Genomic DNA, 17,811 nt, shown 5'->3' with positions numbered 1-17,811 from the left:
TGTCAGAACGAGCAGGAACAGACCCCTGAGTCCCACAGCAACACACATCTTCACTCCCACAGACACCAGATGGGCTGGGACCCACAAAAACCAGCACAAGTCCAGCACCCAGCAATCCATCCAAGCCTGAGTGCTCTGCAGCCAGGCTGCCACCACAGAACAGGAATGGCAGCCAGAGAATCACTGCACCCAAATGGAAAAAGCACAAGGAGAAGGGCTCAAGTTGGAAAGAAGACATAAATCAATATAAAATAGATCTTCAAGAAGGAAATTACAGCAGAGAAATTACTAATATGAGATGATTTTTTTAAGTTCAAAGAATTAGACCTGCATGGTGCTCAACATATCTTAAAATATAAAGTTTCTGGGATAACTAGCAAAAAAAAAAAGTTCCCCAAACCATTTTTAAAATTAGACTTATAAAGCAGAAATTTAGATATTAAAACCTAAAAGTAATTTTGTTGAATTGTTTGAGATACAATTTTCATTATTATTATTATTATATTAGCACCTTTAAACTTTGCTGTCTAACAAATATTGAGGGGAAAAAACTCTTGCTAAAGATGTCTTCTAACAGATAAACCTGTGAGTTCTGAGAAGTTACATAAAATGAAGGAAGATATTTCTTAAACTTATTCTTGCTTTTATTTCTCATGCCCCACCAGCAGCATTCCCAACTCCTGTTCCCTCACAGGGGTTCACAACCTCTGCACATCAGGACATGGGTGTGTGCAGAGATCTTCAAACATCCCCTTGTCCTCACCAAGGGAGGATTCCTTTTTGCCTTCTAATTAAAAGCTGGCTCAATCAAACCTCTGGTTTTTACACTTGGTTGTCATTTGAGGGAAAAGCTCTTTTTTCGAGGCTCCCTCCTGCAGGCTGTGGTCCCTTGTCCAGCTCCAGCAGCACAACTCATTCCACTGCTTTTGTTTGCTCTGAACTCTGCCAGGCCAGGAGCTGGACTCTGATCACTGCCACAAATGCCTGGTTATGGGTCACAAACCAAACAAAGCCTCCCCCAGCCCAAACATCAGCGGGAAGGAGGAGAAAATTACTGTTAAACCAGCATTCCCACAGCTGGTTTGAAATTAGAGGGTTCCTAGAGGTGGGCTGGGGGAGCTGCTTAAGGCAAATTGTTTTCATGGTGCAATAGTCAGAGAACAAAACCTCCACGGCATGTTTTAAGAGGATTTTTTTGCATTCATATACGTATTTGCACAAAATACATTTCCAAATTACGCATCTGTGGCAATTCTGTTTTCATCCCCTACTCTGCTGTCTCTGCACAGCAGAGATTCCCTGGGGATGAGCTGAAGGTGTCAGCCCAGACTGCAGCAAGTACCTGCAGGAAACAGCCCAGCTGAGGCTCAGCAAAGTGGAGTGGGGAGACAAAACTTCTGTGCAGAATATTCCACATTGGGATCGTGTAAAGAACTTCAGAAAACCACGGAATATCCTGGGCTGGAATGGATCCACAGGGATGACACCCTAAAATCCCACCCTGTGCATCCCTGAGAGCATTGTCCAAATGCTCCTGGAGCTCTGGCAGCCTTGGGGCTGTGCCCATTCCCTGATCTCCAACTTCACCCCTCCCTGGCACAGCTCCAGATGTCCCTGCTCACAGAGAGAACAGATCAGTCTCTGCCCCTCAGGAGGAAGCTGCAGACTGGTGAGATCCCCCTTTAAACTCCTCCTCTCCAGGTTGGACAAACCAAATCACCCCAAAAGGATTTTCCCCATCTTCACTGCCCTCCTTCTGATGGCTTTATAATTATCTTTCTTACACTGTGCCATCCCAAATTTCACACAGGACTCTGAAAGAAAAGCAGGACAATCCCCTCCCTCACCCACCCCTGGTGCCCTCCAGGACAATATTCCACATTCCACTCACCATGGAGCAGGAAACTGAGCCTGGATCTCTCTGCCAAGGCTCACATCCCCAGCAGTGCCCAGCCCTTTGCTGTGCCCATCCCTTCCTGAGGACAGGAGTGTCCAGGTGTGATGTGTGCATCCCCCCTGCCAGCAGCTGGGGCACAGATCAACATCTGGCCAAGGGGAGGGACTGAGGAGGTGATTTTGGGCACAGACACAGCAGGGTGGGGAGGGGGATGGAGTGCAGCACGGTGAAAAGAAGAGATGGATGCACAGCCCCTTATCAGGGACTTGCTCTCCTTTCAGCTGGCTCCCTGATAACACTTGGAGCTTAATCAAATATGCAAATGATGGCCTATCCAAGGACAAGGGAAACAGAGAAATGAACCCAGAGACCACGCATGAAAACAAGGCAATAAAATAAGGGACCGGGGAGAAGGTTTCCTCTTTTTGATAAAATTATTTCAAAAGATTAATTTAAAGCAAAACTAATTAGGAAAATGCACTTAAGCTGACTTTCCTTAAGAAAGGTCTGCAGGCAAGAGGCATTCAAATCAAAGGCAGATGCAAGAGGCACTTCCAGGGCTCCTTGAAAAGTCATCATCCCAGTCAAAAAGGAAGGGGACAGAGAGGAGGGAGGCATCACAAGAGTTTTTGTGGCTGGGCATCCAGTGGAAAGTTAGAGCCTCTCTGTGTCACCCTGGACAGCAGGAGCAGGTGAAGACCAGAGCTGGTCACCTCATGTTCCAGCCATACATTTCTCCAAGAACAAAGGGACAAAGAGAAGCCAATGGACCAGAGGAACACGGGAAGGAATTTGCTTTTCCTTGTATCCCACCCCTGCAGGATTGCCATGGACACACAGCCTGACCCCATGCAGAAAATCACCTGCCACCACCAGCACAGGGCAGGTGACAGCCAGCTGTCCCCAGGATCCATGGATCCCAGCAAGGAGCAGGCAGCAGGACATCATCACCTCTCTCCTCCTGTCTGGATTTGTCCCTAACATCCCCCTGCCTGCACAACACACATCCTCAGCCCTCTGTGGGGAAATCCAGCTCTGCAAGGCTGCATTTAAAGGAAGGGTTGAAGGCACAACCTGCTGCCTTCCCTGCTGCTCTTTCTCCTGGAGCTGGGAGTAAAATCAGACAGAGCAGCACTGCTGGTGTGGAGCTTGGAAGGATTAGACAGTTATTTGCAAATCTCACTGCATGATCACAAGATTCCCCCTCTGACAAGACTCTGAGTCACAGCTAAAACAGAATATCCAAAATAAAAAAAGAGCAGCACTCAACACATGTAGGAAAAGCACCCAGTGAAAGCACAGCTCAGCCAAACCCTGCACACCAGCACAGAGATTGCTGAGTAGTCAGGAAACAGAGAGGAGAAGGAGAGACATGGAAAATTAATTGCTCTCTGCCAAAAAGCAGGCTCCAGTTCTTCCCAGGAACAGCAGCCTTCATGTCACAGGAAAAGGGAAAAAAAAAAAAAAAAAAAAAAAAAAGAGGAGTTTTCCTACTGCAGTTAGACACTGCCACAAGCTGCAGTGTGAGACATGGAGAAGTTGTAGCTGGAAGTGCCAGAACAACGGGAATGAGGGAAATGAGGGATGGGAGAGGCAAAGCAGCCACCTGCAGTGATGGAACCATTGGTGGGTATTTCCCACTGGTGCAGAGGCTGGGCAGGGCCCCTCTGATGTGGGTTTAGGGCAGAGAATGGAGCACAGGGTAACCCAGGCTGGAAGGGACCTCACAACCCAACCTCCCATTCAAAGCAGGTTCTGCTGTGAGATCAGACCAGGCTGTTCTGTCCCTTCTGGCCTTGAAAGTCTCCAAGAATGGGAACTGCTTCTTCAAGGTCTTCATGATATAAAAATCCAATTGGATTTTCTTCATGCTAACTTACACCTGCTGTTCCACATCCTCTCCTCACCCACCAGCTCCTCAATAACCTCCCTGCTGCCATGGGAATGCTGTTACCTGCTCCCTCCACATTTTCTCACCTCCAGCCTGAATAAGCTCATTTCTCTCATCCCCTCCTCTCAGGGCAGGTTCTCCAGCTCACTCCTTGACCCTTTCCTGAACTTGTTGTGGTTGTCAGCAGAGCTTTTGCTCTGAGTAGCCTAAAATTGGATTCAGTATCTGGACATGGCCTGGCAATGGAGCCAGGTGAGCACCTTCCCTCCACCCACTGGCCCCTATTTGTGTATCCTGCATCTTTGATTTCACCCATGGAACACAATCCATGCCTTTTTAGGTGATGTTTTAGGACTTTATGATCACTAGGCAATGATTATTACGTGATCCAGGAGAAATTGTGCCACTGCCCAATGCCCACACTGATCCCCACCACTCCTTTCACCCAACACAGGTACCAAACACCAAACCCACCACAGCTACCAAAACCACAACTCTGAGTGCTTCAGCCAGAAAAATCAACTCATTTCCAGGCATCTAAGCTGGCAACAACCTCTGCAAGAGGAGAGGTAGAACACAGACAAGTGCAAACATCAAAATCTGACAGGAACCAGCGTTGCTCCATCACAAGTGAGTGAAGCACCCAGACTCCTGCTGTGAGGAGAGGCCAGGGTGAACCAGCCCCTCTTGCAGAAAACATCTTCTCAGCAGGAGCCAGAGCCTCTCCAGTGTGTTTTCAGAGCAGTCAAGCCCACCTGCCAAACAGCTGGGGGAAAAAAATAAAATTCAAAAGAACCCCAAGTCTTTCAAGGCAGCGGAGGGAAGAGAAGGGAGCTGAGTTTCCCTGCTGGTGTTCACACAGAGCTGTCAGCTGCAGAATTCCCTCCAGGGAGGATCCAAACTGAGCAGGGCTCCTGGTTTTGTGTGCATTCAGAAACCCCCTGGCCTGGAGAAGCAGTGGGGATCTCTGGCTGTGCCTGCAGTTACCACCAGACTGATATTCCGTGCTTGGCAATCCCAGATTTGCCACCTCAGCTCCAGCTCCTTGGATGGGAGGCAAATTCCAGCAAATTCCACCCCCCTGGCTGGAACTGGGACATCAATCCCAAGGGCAGGGATGCCTTCCACTCCACCAGGTTGCTCCAAGCCCCATCCAACCTGGTCTTGGACATTTCCATTCACAGCTTGGCACCTCCCCATCACCCCTGTGAGAGGGACTGCAAACCCCAGCTCCCAGGTTTTGAATTCTCCCTGTGGTGCTTTGTCTCTGGATCCCAGGGAAGCAGTGTCCCAAGAGTTCAGAGGATGGATAACCCATGGAACTGGGCAATACTGAGTTGATACCTGGTGGGAAGTGCTGGCCAGATTTCAGAGCTGCCGGATCTGAGTGAAAACCTTCACCCCACACGACATTCCACATCTAAAAACCCTTTCAAAGACCACAAACTGATTACATTTGATGAAAAATGAAATACAGCCCACAGAGTGAGAGAGTGTTGGTTTTTAAGCTAGAGTTCTCTCTCTGCAAGGAATTCAGCATAGAAAAGGCTTTGAGTGAAATATTTGGATGGAATGAAAAGAAACCAAACAATTTCTTACGGGGAAGTTTCAAATACGTGAAAATTTCTACTACTCCATTATCAAATAAACATTTCAAAATAGAGCAGGGCTTTATTTTGTGAGAAATGCATTTCCTGGGGCTGCTCCCAGGCTGACACTTGTAAGCTCAACTCTCCCATTACACCTGCACACAGAATAATTGCAGGTAAGTTGTAATTCTCTGACTGGAAATGATCTGCACAGAAGCAATGACCCATAAATTAAATGCCTGGGGAAAGGAATACAAGGAATATGGAATACTGCTACACTCCCTCAGTGATGCCAGGTACTAGTGGCACCAGGAAAAAAATCCAAACCAAGCTCATGGGTACATCCCTGCTTTTCTCCTGCCACTGGAGTGAAGAGCTGAGCATGGAATGAGAGAGTGAACAAAGAAAAATAAAAAGACAAAGTAGTTTGAAGGGAGAACATCCCCAGGAACAGCTCCTGTGCTGTTTGCAGGGAGACAAATCAGACATTTGTTAAACTCAAGTGAGGTGGTTTTTTTGTTTGTTGTTTTTTTCTGTTGTTTTTTTTTTGTTTGTTTGTTTTTTGTTGTTGTTGCATCTCCTGAAAGAAATCACTAAAAACTCCCAGGGTTACCAACTGCATTTCAGCCACAGGTTTTGCCTGAAGCATTCCCCAGGTACAGAGAGGTTCACAGCCAAGGAAGCCCATCAGGATCCCTGGGTTACACTAAAACTGTGGAACACTCAGCACCAAAGTGGGAGCACCATGGGACAGCCAGCACAGGAGGAAATCACACACTGGGTTCTCACCAAAGCACAGCAAAATTCAGTATTTCTCATTAAACAATGCCACAAGTGCTCAGGAGCTGCTTTTCCATCCCACCTGATCTGTTAAGCTGTTTGAGATGATCACACACCTCACAGCACTTAGTAAATTCATTTTCTCCAGCACTCTTTGAGCAAGGAAAACACTCCCTGCCATTTGCAGGAGAGAAAATGGGACATGGAGACACACCAGAAGTTCCTGGCAGAGCAAAGAATTAAACCACCCTTCTCCATCCTTAAAAAGTCACAAACCCCCATTAAACCTCGAATCCAAGGGCAGTGGTTTCTGTGTTAGATATGGACAAGAGAAATTTTTCCTTTTCCGTAGCCCTTCATTTTTATCCTATTTATTTCTTCATTCTGCAGGGCCAGGCTGCACACCCTGGACAAGGCAGCAGAACTGGAGGGAATATTTCTCCAGCACATTATTCTGTGCCTTCCTGATGGACTGCACATGGAGCTTTGTGAATGAGCAAGGGCTGCAAAATGGATTTTGCCTGGGGCAGTGAAATGCTGGGGCCAACCGTGTCATTTGGTTTCACTCACACTTTCCCTACCCTATCTCTATCTTGGTTTTTTCCCTTTTCTTTCTGTCTTTGTTGTCTTGGTTACATGGGCAGATTCCTGATACTCTGCTAGTATTCATTTTAATGATATGTTCCTGTAAAGCACAATATTTTCCTTCAGCTGTGTGTGCCACTGGATAAATTCCTTTGACACATGTGACATTTGTGTATCAACTAACAGATATTGCTTTATGACTGTGGGTATTTTGTAGAGCATTCATGGATCACATAAATCAAAATCTGATACACAGTCTGCCACTTCCATACATTAAAAAAAACCTCACACGGAGAGGAAAATACTAAAACTGCAGAAAAAAAGAAAAAATAAAGCAGCAAAGTTTCTCCAAAACCATCTTGTAATGACTTGCAGGGAGTTTTCCAAGCACAGAATAAATCCTGCTATCTTGGGGATAATCTCAGAACTCCTCTTTCCTGACATCCAAAATATTCCATTGCAGCTTGACCGAGGAGCTGCACTGCACCAGGAGAAGCAGCAGAGTGTGACACGCCTGGTAGGACCCAACAGCACAAAAAAATAAAAAAAATTTAAAATCCCAGGATTTGTCCAGGAGTTTCATCTAATCCTACAAGGCTTACTCCAATTTACCACTGTTTTTAAGCAGAAAAACTTCATGCTAAAATCATGGGTTATGCTGGAGCTGCAATCCCAATGCAGCATTTTCCTTGCAGCACCTGGTGGAAAACAAAGCATCAAAAGGTCTGTGGCAGGGGTCAGGGAGCACCCAGGGAAAATCCTGAGTGCCAAACCTCCCAGAGGAGGTGACAGGTTGCTGTTCCTTGGGAGCAGAAGGGTGACAATGTGAGGAGGAGAGTCAGGGATTGCAGAAGTCACAGCAAGGATTGGGCTGAACCTACAGGACCTAAAGGTCTCCAGGAGTCTGGATCAACTGAGCCAAAATAATCACACATGGTTAGGGCAGTCCCATTCTGCTTTGTGTTCTGCCTCTTTGGGGGAAATTTATTCACCTGAGCAAATCTCAGCCCAAGGTTCCAGCCCTGCTCCAACTCACCCAATGTGGGAACTACCACAAGCAGAATATTCAGCATGTTAAGAAAAGCTCAGTTTTATTCCCATTCTCAAATTGCATCAGCCACTGCAGCTCTCCTCTCCTCATTCTTTACCCTATAAGGCTGTCCCTGCTCCCTACCACACTCCATAAAGCACACAAAGCTTTCTCTCCTATTTTTCCCCTATTAAAAAGGAATCAGATCTTGGATTCTGCAATGCGACCTGAAAGGCAAAGACAGAGCTGTGGCTGAGTTTTCTCCTCCTGAAGCCAAAGAAAACCCCAATCAAAAGCTTGTGAGTGCAGGGAGAGCAGTCATTAAGTGCTTAGGTCTTTCCAATATTTACCATTCAGATCTCAGCCACCCCATTTCCCTCCCTCCAAGACACTGACTGGAGAACTGCACAGATTATTGTATCATCACACATGACAGGGAAGCAAAACCTAATTAGCCAGGGGAGGAGATTATTTTTATTATGACTGTTAAAAAAAAACAATTTGGCTCCTTTTTCACATGCCTGAATAAAGAAAAAAAAAAAAAATCCACATCATGTTTTCTTTTCAAAAGCACAAGCAGCCTTCCAACAAAGCCAGAGACATTTTCCAGTGGGCAGGATCCCATTCCTCCCTCAGCATGGGGGAAATGCCACCTGAATTTACAACCCAGACCTGCTTTGCCAGTGAAGAAACAGGTAGAGGAATAAAAGCAGAGATTCCAGACTATCCTTAAGCATCCATGAACAAACAACTCTCCTCACTATCCACAAGCCACAATGGGTCACCTTTTCACAGCATTTTATTTGCCCCAATGCACAAGAAATCCCATTTGCAAGAGGAAACAACATCCTAGAACATCACAACCTCCCATCCCAGCTTCTCCCCATGGCAAAGCCACCAGCTCCAGGCACAGGCAATGCTCTCCCACACCCCTGGGCTGAGCATTCAGACCAACAGTGACAGACTGGTACGCTGAAACAGAGGCAGTGCCCATCCTCAGCTCACTTCCAACAGCTCTGCTTTCCTTGGGAAAGCCACAGGGAGAGGATGCCACCTCTCTGAGTGCCTCTGACAGACACATAAAGCTCATTGTGGCTCAGGACACAGCCTGGCTTTGAGGCCAAGCCTTTTCCTCCCAGCCTGACGTCAGCAGGGCAGCCGTGATCCCGTGCTGGGCTCGTGGTGAAATCACAGCCTGGTCACACTGCTCTGAAGAAAGATCTCCAGAACAAAAATCCTGGTTCCCAAACTTCAGCCCCAATCAGTTTTTTCTCCAGTATGCACAGGAGATCAATGACTCAATTAAGAGATGGTCTGAACACAGAAAATTCTGTTGGATGCAAATCACATCACGTCCATCTGCGACTGGGGCTGTGGTTTCACTTCTGAAGCATTAATTTCCTGATGAATAACCATTTGGAAAGAGGATTTTATCCTTTCTCAGATCATCTCTGTCCCTTGAGGGTGAAACACAGTTTTTTTGCCAACCAAACCATTTTTTATCATCAAAATAGGAGCACCTTAGGACGAGGACTGCACTCATGCTCAGTGCAACACTTAAATCACCATAAAAACATGAAAATCTGAATTAGAGGACCATGTAGGTCTTACCTTCTTGAGCTTCCCACTCTTGGTGCCCACAAAAGCCAGGGAGTGGTTCTTGTAGACGTAGGCAATCACCGAGGTCATCCTGTCCCCATCCTCAGTGAAAATGGGGAGCCCTCGCACCATGGACGATACTCCCAAGGGGGCATTCATATCCAGGCCACAGAAATTGTCATCAATTGTTAACAGCTGCAAAGAGAGAGAGAAGGAAGGGGAAAACAGCTGAAGTCACCGATTTTTTAGCCATTTGGGAAGTATCCCTCCATTGCATAACGTGCTTGTAATTTATGCAGGCTGACAAAAATCAGGGAGGACTGGAGAAGGAGATGGAAAAAAAAAAAAACAACTCTCCAAAGTTGCACAATGAGTTACAGCCAGAAGGAGAACTGGAAAGTTGGTTCTCTTGAATGACAGCCCAGCAGGATACATTACATTAAGCCTTTTTCCTACTGCTTTACCAGTCAGTTTTACCAGTCAAGACTCACCAATCAAGTAGAAGTCTGCTGAAAATGTCTTTAACATACCTAAGTTCTGGCAAAAAAAAAAAAAAAAAAATTCACACCATTCCCATAGATCCAGAGTAAGAACCACTGAGCTAAATCCACACTGGAAAATAAAATAGACCCTGACCTGTCTTCTAGATCCAGGATCCAACACTAAGGATCATATCTATGAAGCCTAAATAACCACTCCTCTCCTAATTCTAAACTCAGCCAGGTTGTTTATGTTACATCTTGGAAATTATCACCCTTCAAGGAGTGTCCAGGAATTGTCCAAGTGAGAGAGGGTCAGCCCAGGCCAAATCTGCAGAAGGGACTGTGGTAAGAATTAAATACCAGAAACTTAAAGCCCTTTCCAGTAGCTCAGGGGGCTCCAAGAGAGCTGGAGCAGAACTCAGGGAAGGGATGGAGGGACACAACAAGAGGCAATTGCTTCAAATTGCCAGAAAGCAGCTTTAGATGGGGAGAAATTTTTGGCTGTGAAGGTGGGGATGCCCTGGCACACACGGTCCAGAGAAGCTTCCAGATCCCTGGGAAGTGTCCAAGGCCAGGTTGGATGAGGCTTGGAGCACCTTGGGATAAGAGAAAGTGTCCCTGCCCGTGGAAGGGGGTGGCAATGGATGGTGTGGGGAAAAAACATGAAAAGTCAGCATCCATAAAGGACACAGAAGAGTTCTGCAAGTTTACTTGAATAGAGGGAGAGAGTCCACTGGGGTGTTCCCCCATGGGGTTTCTCTCTCGAGGTTTCAGAGGATGCAGCCTCCTTTTATCCCAAACCCACCCTGTCCCTTTCCCATTGCTGGGGCACCAGGTAGGTGCAGCCTTCCCAAACCACCTACCAAATATCCCCCCCATCATTTCCCCCAAAGCTCAGCAGCTCAGGCTGGCTGGGTTCTGGGGGTTTGCCCACCCCTAAAGGTCAGGAGCTGTAGTTAAAATTCCCGGGTTTTGTGAGCAACTTGTGGGATTGTGGTTGGCAGGGACATTTAGGGATATTTCAAAGACATTAACACCCATCAAGCTGTTTGCAAGGACATCAGCACCCATCTTTCCTTTCTTTAAGGTGCCTTCCAACCCAAACCATTCTGTGATTTCCCATCTTACTGGGATGCTGCAATTCCCTGAAATTCTTTGGCAGAAAGGAAGCTACCACAGGGGCTTTCCAGCTTTTGTTGGAGATATCCATGAACTCCCCACAACCAAAGAAAAACCCCTTTTCATCACTGCATGAGCTGCAACACCCACTACATTTGAACTCAGCAGTATGCTCCACCGGGATCCTTTCACTTAAATCAATGTAATGTCCAATTATCCCTAAGGGTTTTTCTCTGGACTTCAGGGAGTTGCAGAAATACAGCAGGAACACGGCACAGGCAGCTCTTCTACCTTCAGGCACCATCGAGGCAGGTGAAGCTAATCCAGGCCAGAGATATCCAGAGAATAAATCAAATAAAACCCTAAATATCCCAGCACACAACTGCCAGAGCAGTTGGACTTGATTAACTTCTCTGGAGCCACTTAGAGATTTCAAGTTAAGCAGCCACTTAAAATGTTTTGCTGGAGTGAGGCCTGGAAAAGCAATAATTAACTGTACAGGAAAGGTTGCCTAGTTTTGATATATCAGTAGGAAAAGACCATGACAATTTTCTTTGACTCAACTCACATCTTCCTGGAAAAGCAGCTAAAAAAAAAGTGATGCTCCCTGCTTGAGTTCAGAGCAGTAAAAGCCTGATAGTTGATTCATTTTATCCTCACCCAGCAATTACGGGCAATAATTACAGATGGTTTTGCTGAATAGAAGAATAATGTGTCCTAAATGTGTTTATAAATACATAAAACCTAGGAGGAATTCAAAGGGCCATTAGGAGGGATCAACTAGCCTGAGCTCTGGCCTGCAGGAGTCATTAGTGTTTGTGGACTGCCCTTTTCAGCAGAGCTAAAACACCGGCTCAAAGAGCAATTAGGGAGCAGATCAGCAGCCTCCACCAGCACAGGCAGGATGCTGCTAGTCCAAAACGTCAGGAAAAAAGTCCAGGAAAAATCTGAAACCCATAGAAATCCATAACCAACATGGGAAAGGAGGTGGGTTAGAGAAGGAGCCACGCAACCAAGCTAGAAATGCAGCTTCCAACAGAGCCAGGGGACCTCAAAACTGATGGAGGTGATCCCCTCAATCTAAATACAATCCCTTCAGTCTAAATACAATCCCCTCAGCCCAACTGCATGGCCCCTTGATGTTCTTCCAACATTAATTGTCCTATGGATCTAAGATCCAAGAATTCAGGTCTTCAAGTCAGGCCCAGCTTGAGCAGAAACTCTTCAGCTTTGTGTTTCAAAGGTCTAATCAAACTGCTCGATATAATGGCTGGACAAGCTGAAAAGAATCACTTCAGGTTGAAACAGGAAACTCCAGAACAGCAGAAAGAGGGGAAAGGGAGGAAAGTTTTCAAGGAAAACAAGACAAGGAAAAGCTTCACAGTGCCAGCAGGCATCTTACCTAAGGTGCAGGGAACAAAGCTCCATCCCAAACCAGAGGAAATCATCCTGACAAGCAGTGAAATGAGATGAATCCAGCAGAGCTGGCACAGCCAGAGTCCTCCCCCTTGGAGGGGCACAGCCAAAACCAACCACTGCAGCCAAAGCACTGGAGACCAGAAAGGAACCCCACACTCATCTTGCTGCCTTCCTGCACCATCCACACCCTCCCATCCTAGGACACAGCCCCCAAAACCACAGCCCCAAGCACCAACACCTGTGGCTGATTTGCAGCCTGTCTCCAACCTGTTGAGATTTCATTAATCCTAATTGCCACTGGGGAGTTCCTCCTTCACCTGACTGGGCTCCAGCTGAACTCAGACCTACCCTTAATGGGGCTAATAACCCCACACAGACACAAAATTAAATTTAAGCCTATTTATTTCATTTTTTTCTCCCTGCCATTATTTATATCCTTATGAGAAGCACTTAGGGGAGCAGATCTTTTAAAGAAGGTCGAGTCACACTAGATTTAAAGATGAAATTATTTATGATGAGGGTGGGGAGGTGCTGTCACAGAGAAGCTGTGGCTGTCCCTGGATCCCTGCAAGTGTCCAAGGCCAGGCTGGACAGAGCTGGAAGCAATCTGGAATAATGAAAGGTGTCCTTACCCATGGCTGGGGGTAGAATTTGATGATCTTTAGGTCACTTGCAACCCAAATTATTCTAGAACTCTGTGTCCACTCACGTGCTGCTGGTTGGGTGCCAGAGAAGCAATCACAGCCTTGTGGTTTGCCATGTGGACAACCCTCCCCCAGGAGGAGCAGGAGCAAGGCCAGCAAGCCACACGCCACACGAAAACTATTTTCATTTAACGTATTTGGGTTATTTCCTCTGGGGATCATCTGCCAAAAAAACGCCAGCAAGCAAAACCCCTACAAATAAACACCACCCTGCTCCTGCACAGCTGTGGCTCTCAGCTGCACACAGGCCTTTGTAGAGACAGAAATACAGTCATCTTCTGCAGCAAAGAGAGACACGTAAGGAAGTTTGGATTTATGATGAAAGGGTCAGGAGTTGCCAGCGCAGGTTTATTTTCAATTCCAGACACTCCTAGCAGCAATATAAAGTAGCCACGTTAAACTCTCTGGAGCTTCTCTGCCTGGCAATTTCATGGTAACGACTTTCCAGAATGAAGGAGGAGGTGAGGGCATGAATTCACTTCTAAAGCTGCTGCCAGGATGGCTGGGATAGCAGGGAGAGGTCTAAAGAGGTGGGAATAATATCAGCACTTCTCACATCCTGAGCAGTTAAAACCCAGCCCAGAAAGTCACAGCCAGCAGGTAAGTTGGAAGTTGGAATGCTGGGCTGGAATAATTTCCTTTATCCCACACCAAATTCCCACTTGCAAATGAGGGAATATCTCTCACCACCACCCTGCCCCAAGGAAACTGAGAAGCACAGGTTGACAAGGGGCTCTGCATATCCAAAATATCTCCATCTGAGAGGGACTGGCAGCTTCCAAGCTTCCCCAAGCCCACCCTGCCTCTCTGCTGTGTCACCAAGCAGGGCTTCACCTGCAGCTGTGACACCACAGCCAGGTGTCACAGTCACCACTGAAATGGGAAGGATGTGCAATAGAATGGCCCTGATTTACAGGATTCTGGCAGGTGTTTGCCTCCTGCAGGATTATTATCAAATCAATAATTAACACATCCAAGCCCTCCTGGAGAGGATGGGTTTACAAGGCTGGTGCTGGCTCAGTCCCAGGGGGATTTGCTGAGCCCCCAAATTCACCAGAAAGGTCAGAGATTTGGTTATGTCACCTCCTTCCCTGCCCTCATCTCGTTCCCAGCAGGAGTGAGCATGCTGACATCAAGCCCCAAATACCAGGGGACATGGGCAAACAGTGCCCATAACACACCAATTGTCCCTTAAACATCTGCTTTCACTATTTGCCTCTGAAACAGCCCCTGCTAATCAAACACAGCCTAATCCACATTTGGGGAAAAGCCTCGATGAAGGATTAGCCACCCCTCACTCCTCCCTGCTTTCACTCCAGCAGAATCTTCCTCCTCAATCAAAGCACCAGAGCCTTTTTTTCCCAGATATCTCAGCAGGCTCCAAAGCAATTCCACAGACTCACCAGGGATAAAGGCTGTCCCAGTGGCCAAGTCTTGCCTTTGATTTACAGCTAATACCTAACAGCCCTGTCCTCATGTGGTGGCAGGTACTTGGCTCCTCTCTGCTGTTATCTCAGGCTTGGCTGGGGCACAGGATGGAGGGAACACACATTAATGGATGTCTGTGCTGCCAGCAGGGCCAGGGAGCCAACAGCAGCAAGAAATCAACAGTTAGAGCTTTGGAGTCTCTGCAAGGAGACATCCAAGGTCTTTTCCATCACCTGACTGCAAGATCTCCTTTCTATGTCTGCAAGGGCTGAGTGAGGGTGAGGGTGGGTACATGGGCACTCAATGGGATATTTAAAAATCTAGAGATGGAAGACATAGAAAAACCTCTCAGCAGGAAATTCATGGTATCTGAAGAGACACAAGATAAGAAATTTAGGGTCTAGGTTGCCTGCAGCAGGGGTGAACCATAAATCCCCACAGAATGGAGCTGGAAATAATGGAAAACTCCCTAACAGCAGCAGGATGGCACCCAAGGCTCCAGCTTCTCCTGTTTGTGCACATTGCCTTGGTGGTTTGAGTGCAAGGTGAATTCCTGGTTGGACACTGCTTTCCCTGCCCACAGCATTAGTATTTGGGATTCCTGAAGCTCAGCAGGAACTTCATGGTATCTGAAGAGTCTCAAGATAAGAAATTTAGGGTCTAGGTTGCCTGCAGCAGGGGTGAACCATAAATCCCCACAGAATGGAGCTGGAAATAATGGAAAACTCCCTGCAAAGCAGAGAATTTTAATTTCTGACAGCAGCAGGATGGCACCCAAGGCTCCAGCTTCTCCTTGCCTTGGTGGTTTGAGTGCAAGGTGAACTCCTGGCTGGACACTGCTTTCCCTGCCAACAGCATTAGCATTTGGGATTCCTGAAGCTGGATTGACTCTCTCTCTGACCTCCTGCAGTATCTCTGCTCCTGGCCATGATTTCCTGTAAAATCAGTTGGATTTTGGCTCACCTGCCCTTCCTCCCCACAGAACTTCAGCAGAACCATCACCTTTCACTCTGCTGCTGTGCTGAGCTGTAAAATCCCAGTGCAGGATGGACACCCCTCTGCTTTCCCCTCCTGAATTTGATGCCCTCCCCACCCCAGGCATTCCTGCCAGTGGCTCAGGAAAAAGCTGCAGGTTTGCCCAGTTGTGTTCTTTGTCATCTGCAGCTCAAAATGTTGTGGACAAAGAGATGGGCAGCAACCAAAGGCAGCACAAACCACCAACCACCCCCTCTTCAGCAGCCAGTCTGGAGTGTAATGACATCCAAAAATACCCAGCCCCATCTCCCCAGGGTGCTCTGTGATATAATAAAAGCTGAAAAAAAGAGCCAGCAGTTGGAAATACATTATAATTGCACACTGCTTTTCACTTGTGCACCCACAGCAGTGGTTACTGTGCACTTCCATGTCACCATAAACAAAGGACAGTGCAGTTACAGCAACTTTACCAATTACAGGGAAATTGCACCCACTGTGCTGAGAGGTTTCCATTCAGACAAAATTCAGGAACGCAAGAACAAGAGGGGAAGTTCCTCAAATTGATTAGAACTGGTACAGGCATTTGGTTTTTAGGTCTGTAGTTTAAGCATCAGTTCAAGGGCTGGTGTCAAGTTTCCAGAGTGCTGCAGAATCTTAATGGAGTACAGACTTTTTATGCCTGCATTTATGTTCCTGCTCTGCTGTGAGTGTAAGGCTTCCCAACAGCCCACACCATGTTCCTCCACATCATAAAATTTGCAATTTCCTGAAGAGGAGGCTGCCTTTCTTGCAGAGAGCAACAGGTTCCTTCAGTCTTCAGGCCTTTTACTCAGGGTGATTATCAGTAATTGTGGATAAAAGGAATTGTGCTGTAAATTCATGCTTTAAATCCAGCATCCTCCAAGTCCTGCCTTTCTGGGTGATGACCGTGCACAAACTAAATCCATTAGTGAGCCCCTACAAGTTTTCTGGAGCCCAATATTAGAAAATTTAAACAATTCTGGCACTGAGTTTGCTTTCCTGGCTTTTTGTGCCACACCTTGGAGATGCAGAGCCCTGCTTTCAGCATCTGCTGACCCCGTCACAGCCATGGTGACACAAACGCAAAGATTTAATTTTTTTTTGCTTGTTCTCCATCTCTGGTTCCCAGTTTTGCTGGGACAGCTCTGGGATGCTGTGGGCTCTGAGCAACCTGCTCTAGTGGGAGATGTCCCTGTCCATGGCAATGGGGTGGAGCTGGATGAGTTTTAAAGTCCTTTCCAACCTAAGATGCTGTGATTAAAGGGAAATTGTTCATGTCCCCACAAAGGAAATTCATATTATGATTTAAGTGGTATTTCCAGTGCCTTGGTTAGACCCCAAAAGTCTGATGTAGGCACAGGGAAGAGGCTGTACCTCCAGCAGCAATGCAGACCAAGATAATAAAACATTCCATTCATGGAGATCCTCCCATTCCAAATCCCAAACATCAGTCACAGCCAAATCTCCTTTTTGCATATTGCATTTCCACCTCTTCAGAAAATTTCCAGCATCATGGTTCCAAATCTCAGCATCAGCACCCCAAGCTGTGCAGGCAGGGTGAAATCACACCCCAAAGCTGTGTGGTCACTGAGGTCCATTCCTACAAGCCAGAAGGATGGAGGTGGCCTGAAGAGCAGCAAGTGTGAGTGTAAAAGGTGTAAAAAGTGTAAAAGGTGTAAAAAGTGTAAAAGGTGTAAAAGGTGTAAAAGGAAGCTGAGCTTTCCTGTGGTCCCATAAACTGCCCCTTGCTGGCTCAGAGGATCATATGGATGAGGCACTGAAGGATAAACAGAGGAATATAATCTCTGTGGCTCTCAGATCAGTGCTTTGAAAAATTCACTTAAAATTTTTCACATCCCAAAAAAAAAAAAAAAAAGAGATTATTGAGTGTGGAGACTCTGCCTTTGAAATTGCCATGGACTGTTGGGTAAATAAGCATTTAGGGATTTTTCAAAAGGGAAGTATTGATCAAATAAGCTGCTAGAGCTCTACTGTAAGAATTTATTCCAGCAGCAAAGCTCTGTTGCACACCTGAAACACGGCAGCACTGATACTCTGCTGTAGCTGAGACATGGAGAATGAGTCCCAGAGAGAAGAAATCTTAGGTGAAAAGAGGTTTTGTGTAAGCAGAAAGACACCTTCGAGAGAAGGTGCTGCATTTTATCCTAAAGGCTGTCACATTTCCCTAATCAGCCTTCTCATTCCCATTGAATGCACACCAGCACCTGGTCAGATAAGGTCTGGCTGCCTCCCTTTGATGGCACCACCAGCAATTCACTGCACCACAATTGC

At 46.7% G+C, this 17,811-nt stretch overlaps 1 protein-coding gene across 2 annotated transcripts in view; it reads right to left on the bottom strand.

The window, feature by feature from the left end:
- PLXNA4 (plexin A4) overlaps positions 1-17,811 on the bottom strand; it is a 450,712-nt gene that overhangs the window by 396,052 nt on the left and 36,849 nt on the right. For both annotated transcript variants that reach the window (XM_033057624.2, XM_033057622.2), the window contains exon 3: positions 9,384-9,566. In XM_033057624.2, coding sequence (XP_032913515.1) covers positions 9,384-9,566 — 183 coding nt within the window. The remainder of the gene's footprint in view (positions 1-9,383; positions 9,567-17,811) is intronic.

This window comes from Catharus ustulatus, chromosome 4, assembly GCF_009819885.2.
Source record: "Catharus ustulatus isolate bCatUst1 chromosome 4, bCatUst1.pri.v2, whole genome shotgun sequence".
In the NCBI taxonomy this organism is placed as follows: Eukaryota; Metazoa; Chordata; class Aves; order Passeriformes; family Turdidae; genus Catharus; species Catharus ustulatus.
Note: the sequence above shows the minus strand (reverse complement) of the source record. Positions and strands in the feature narration are given on the sequence as shown.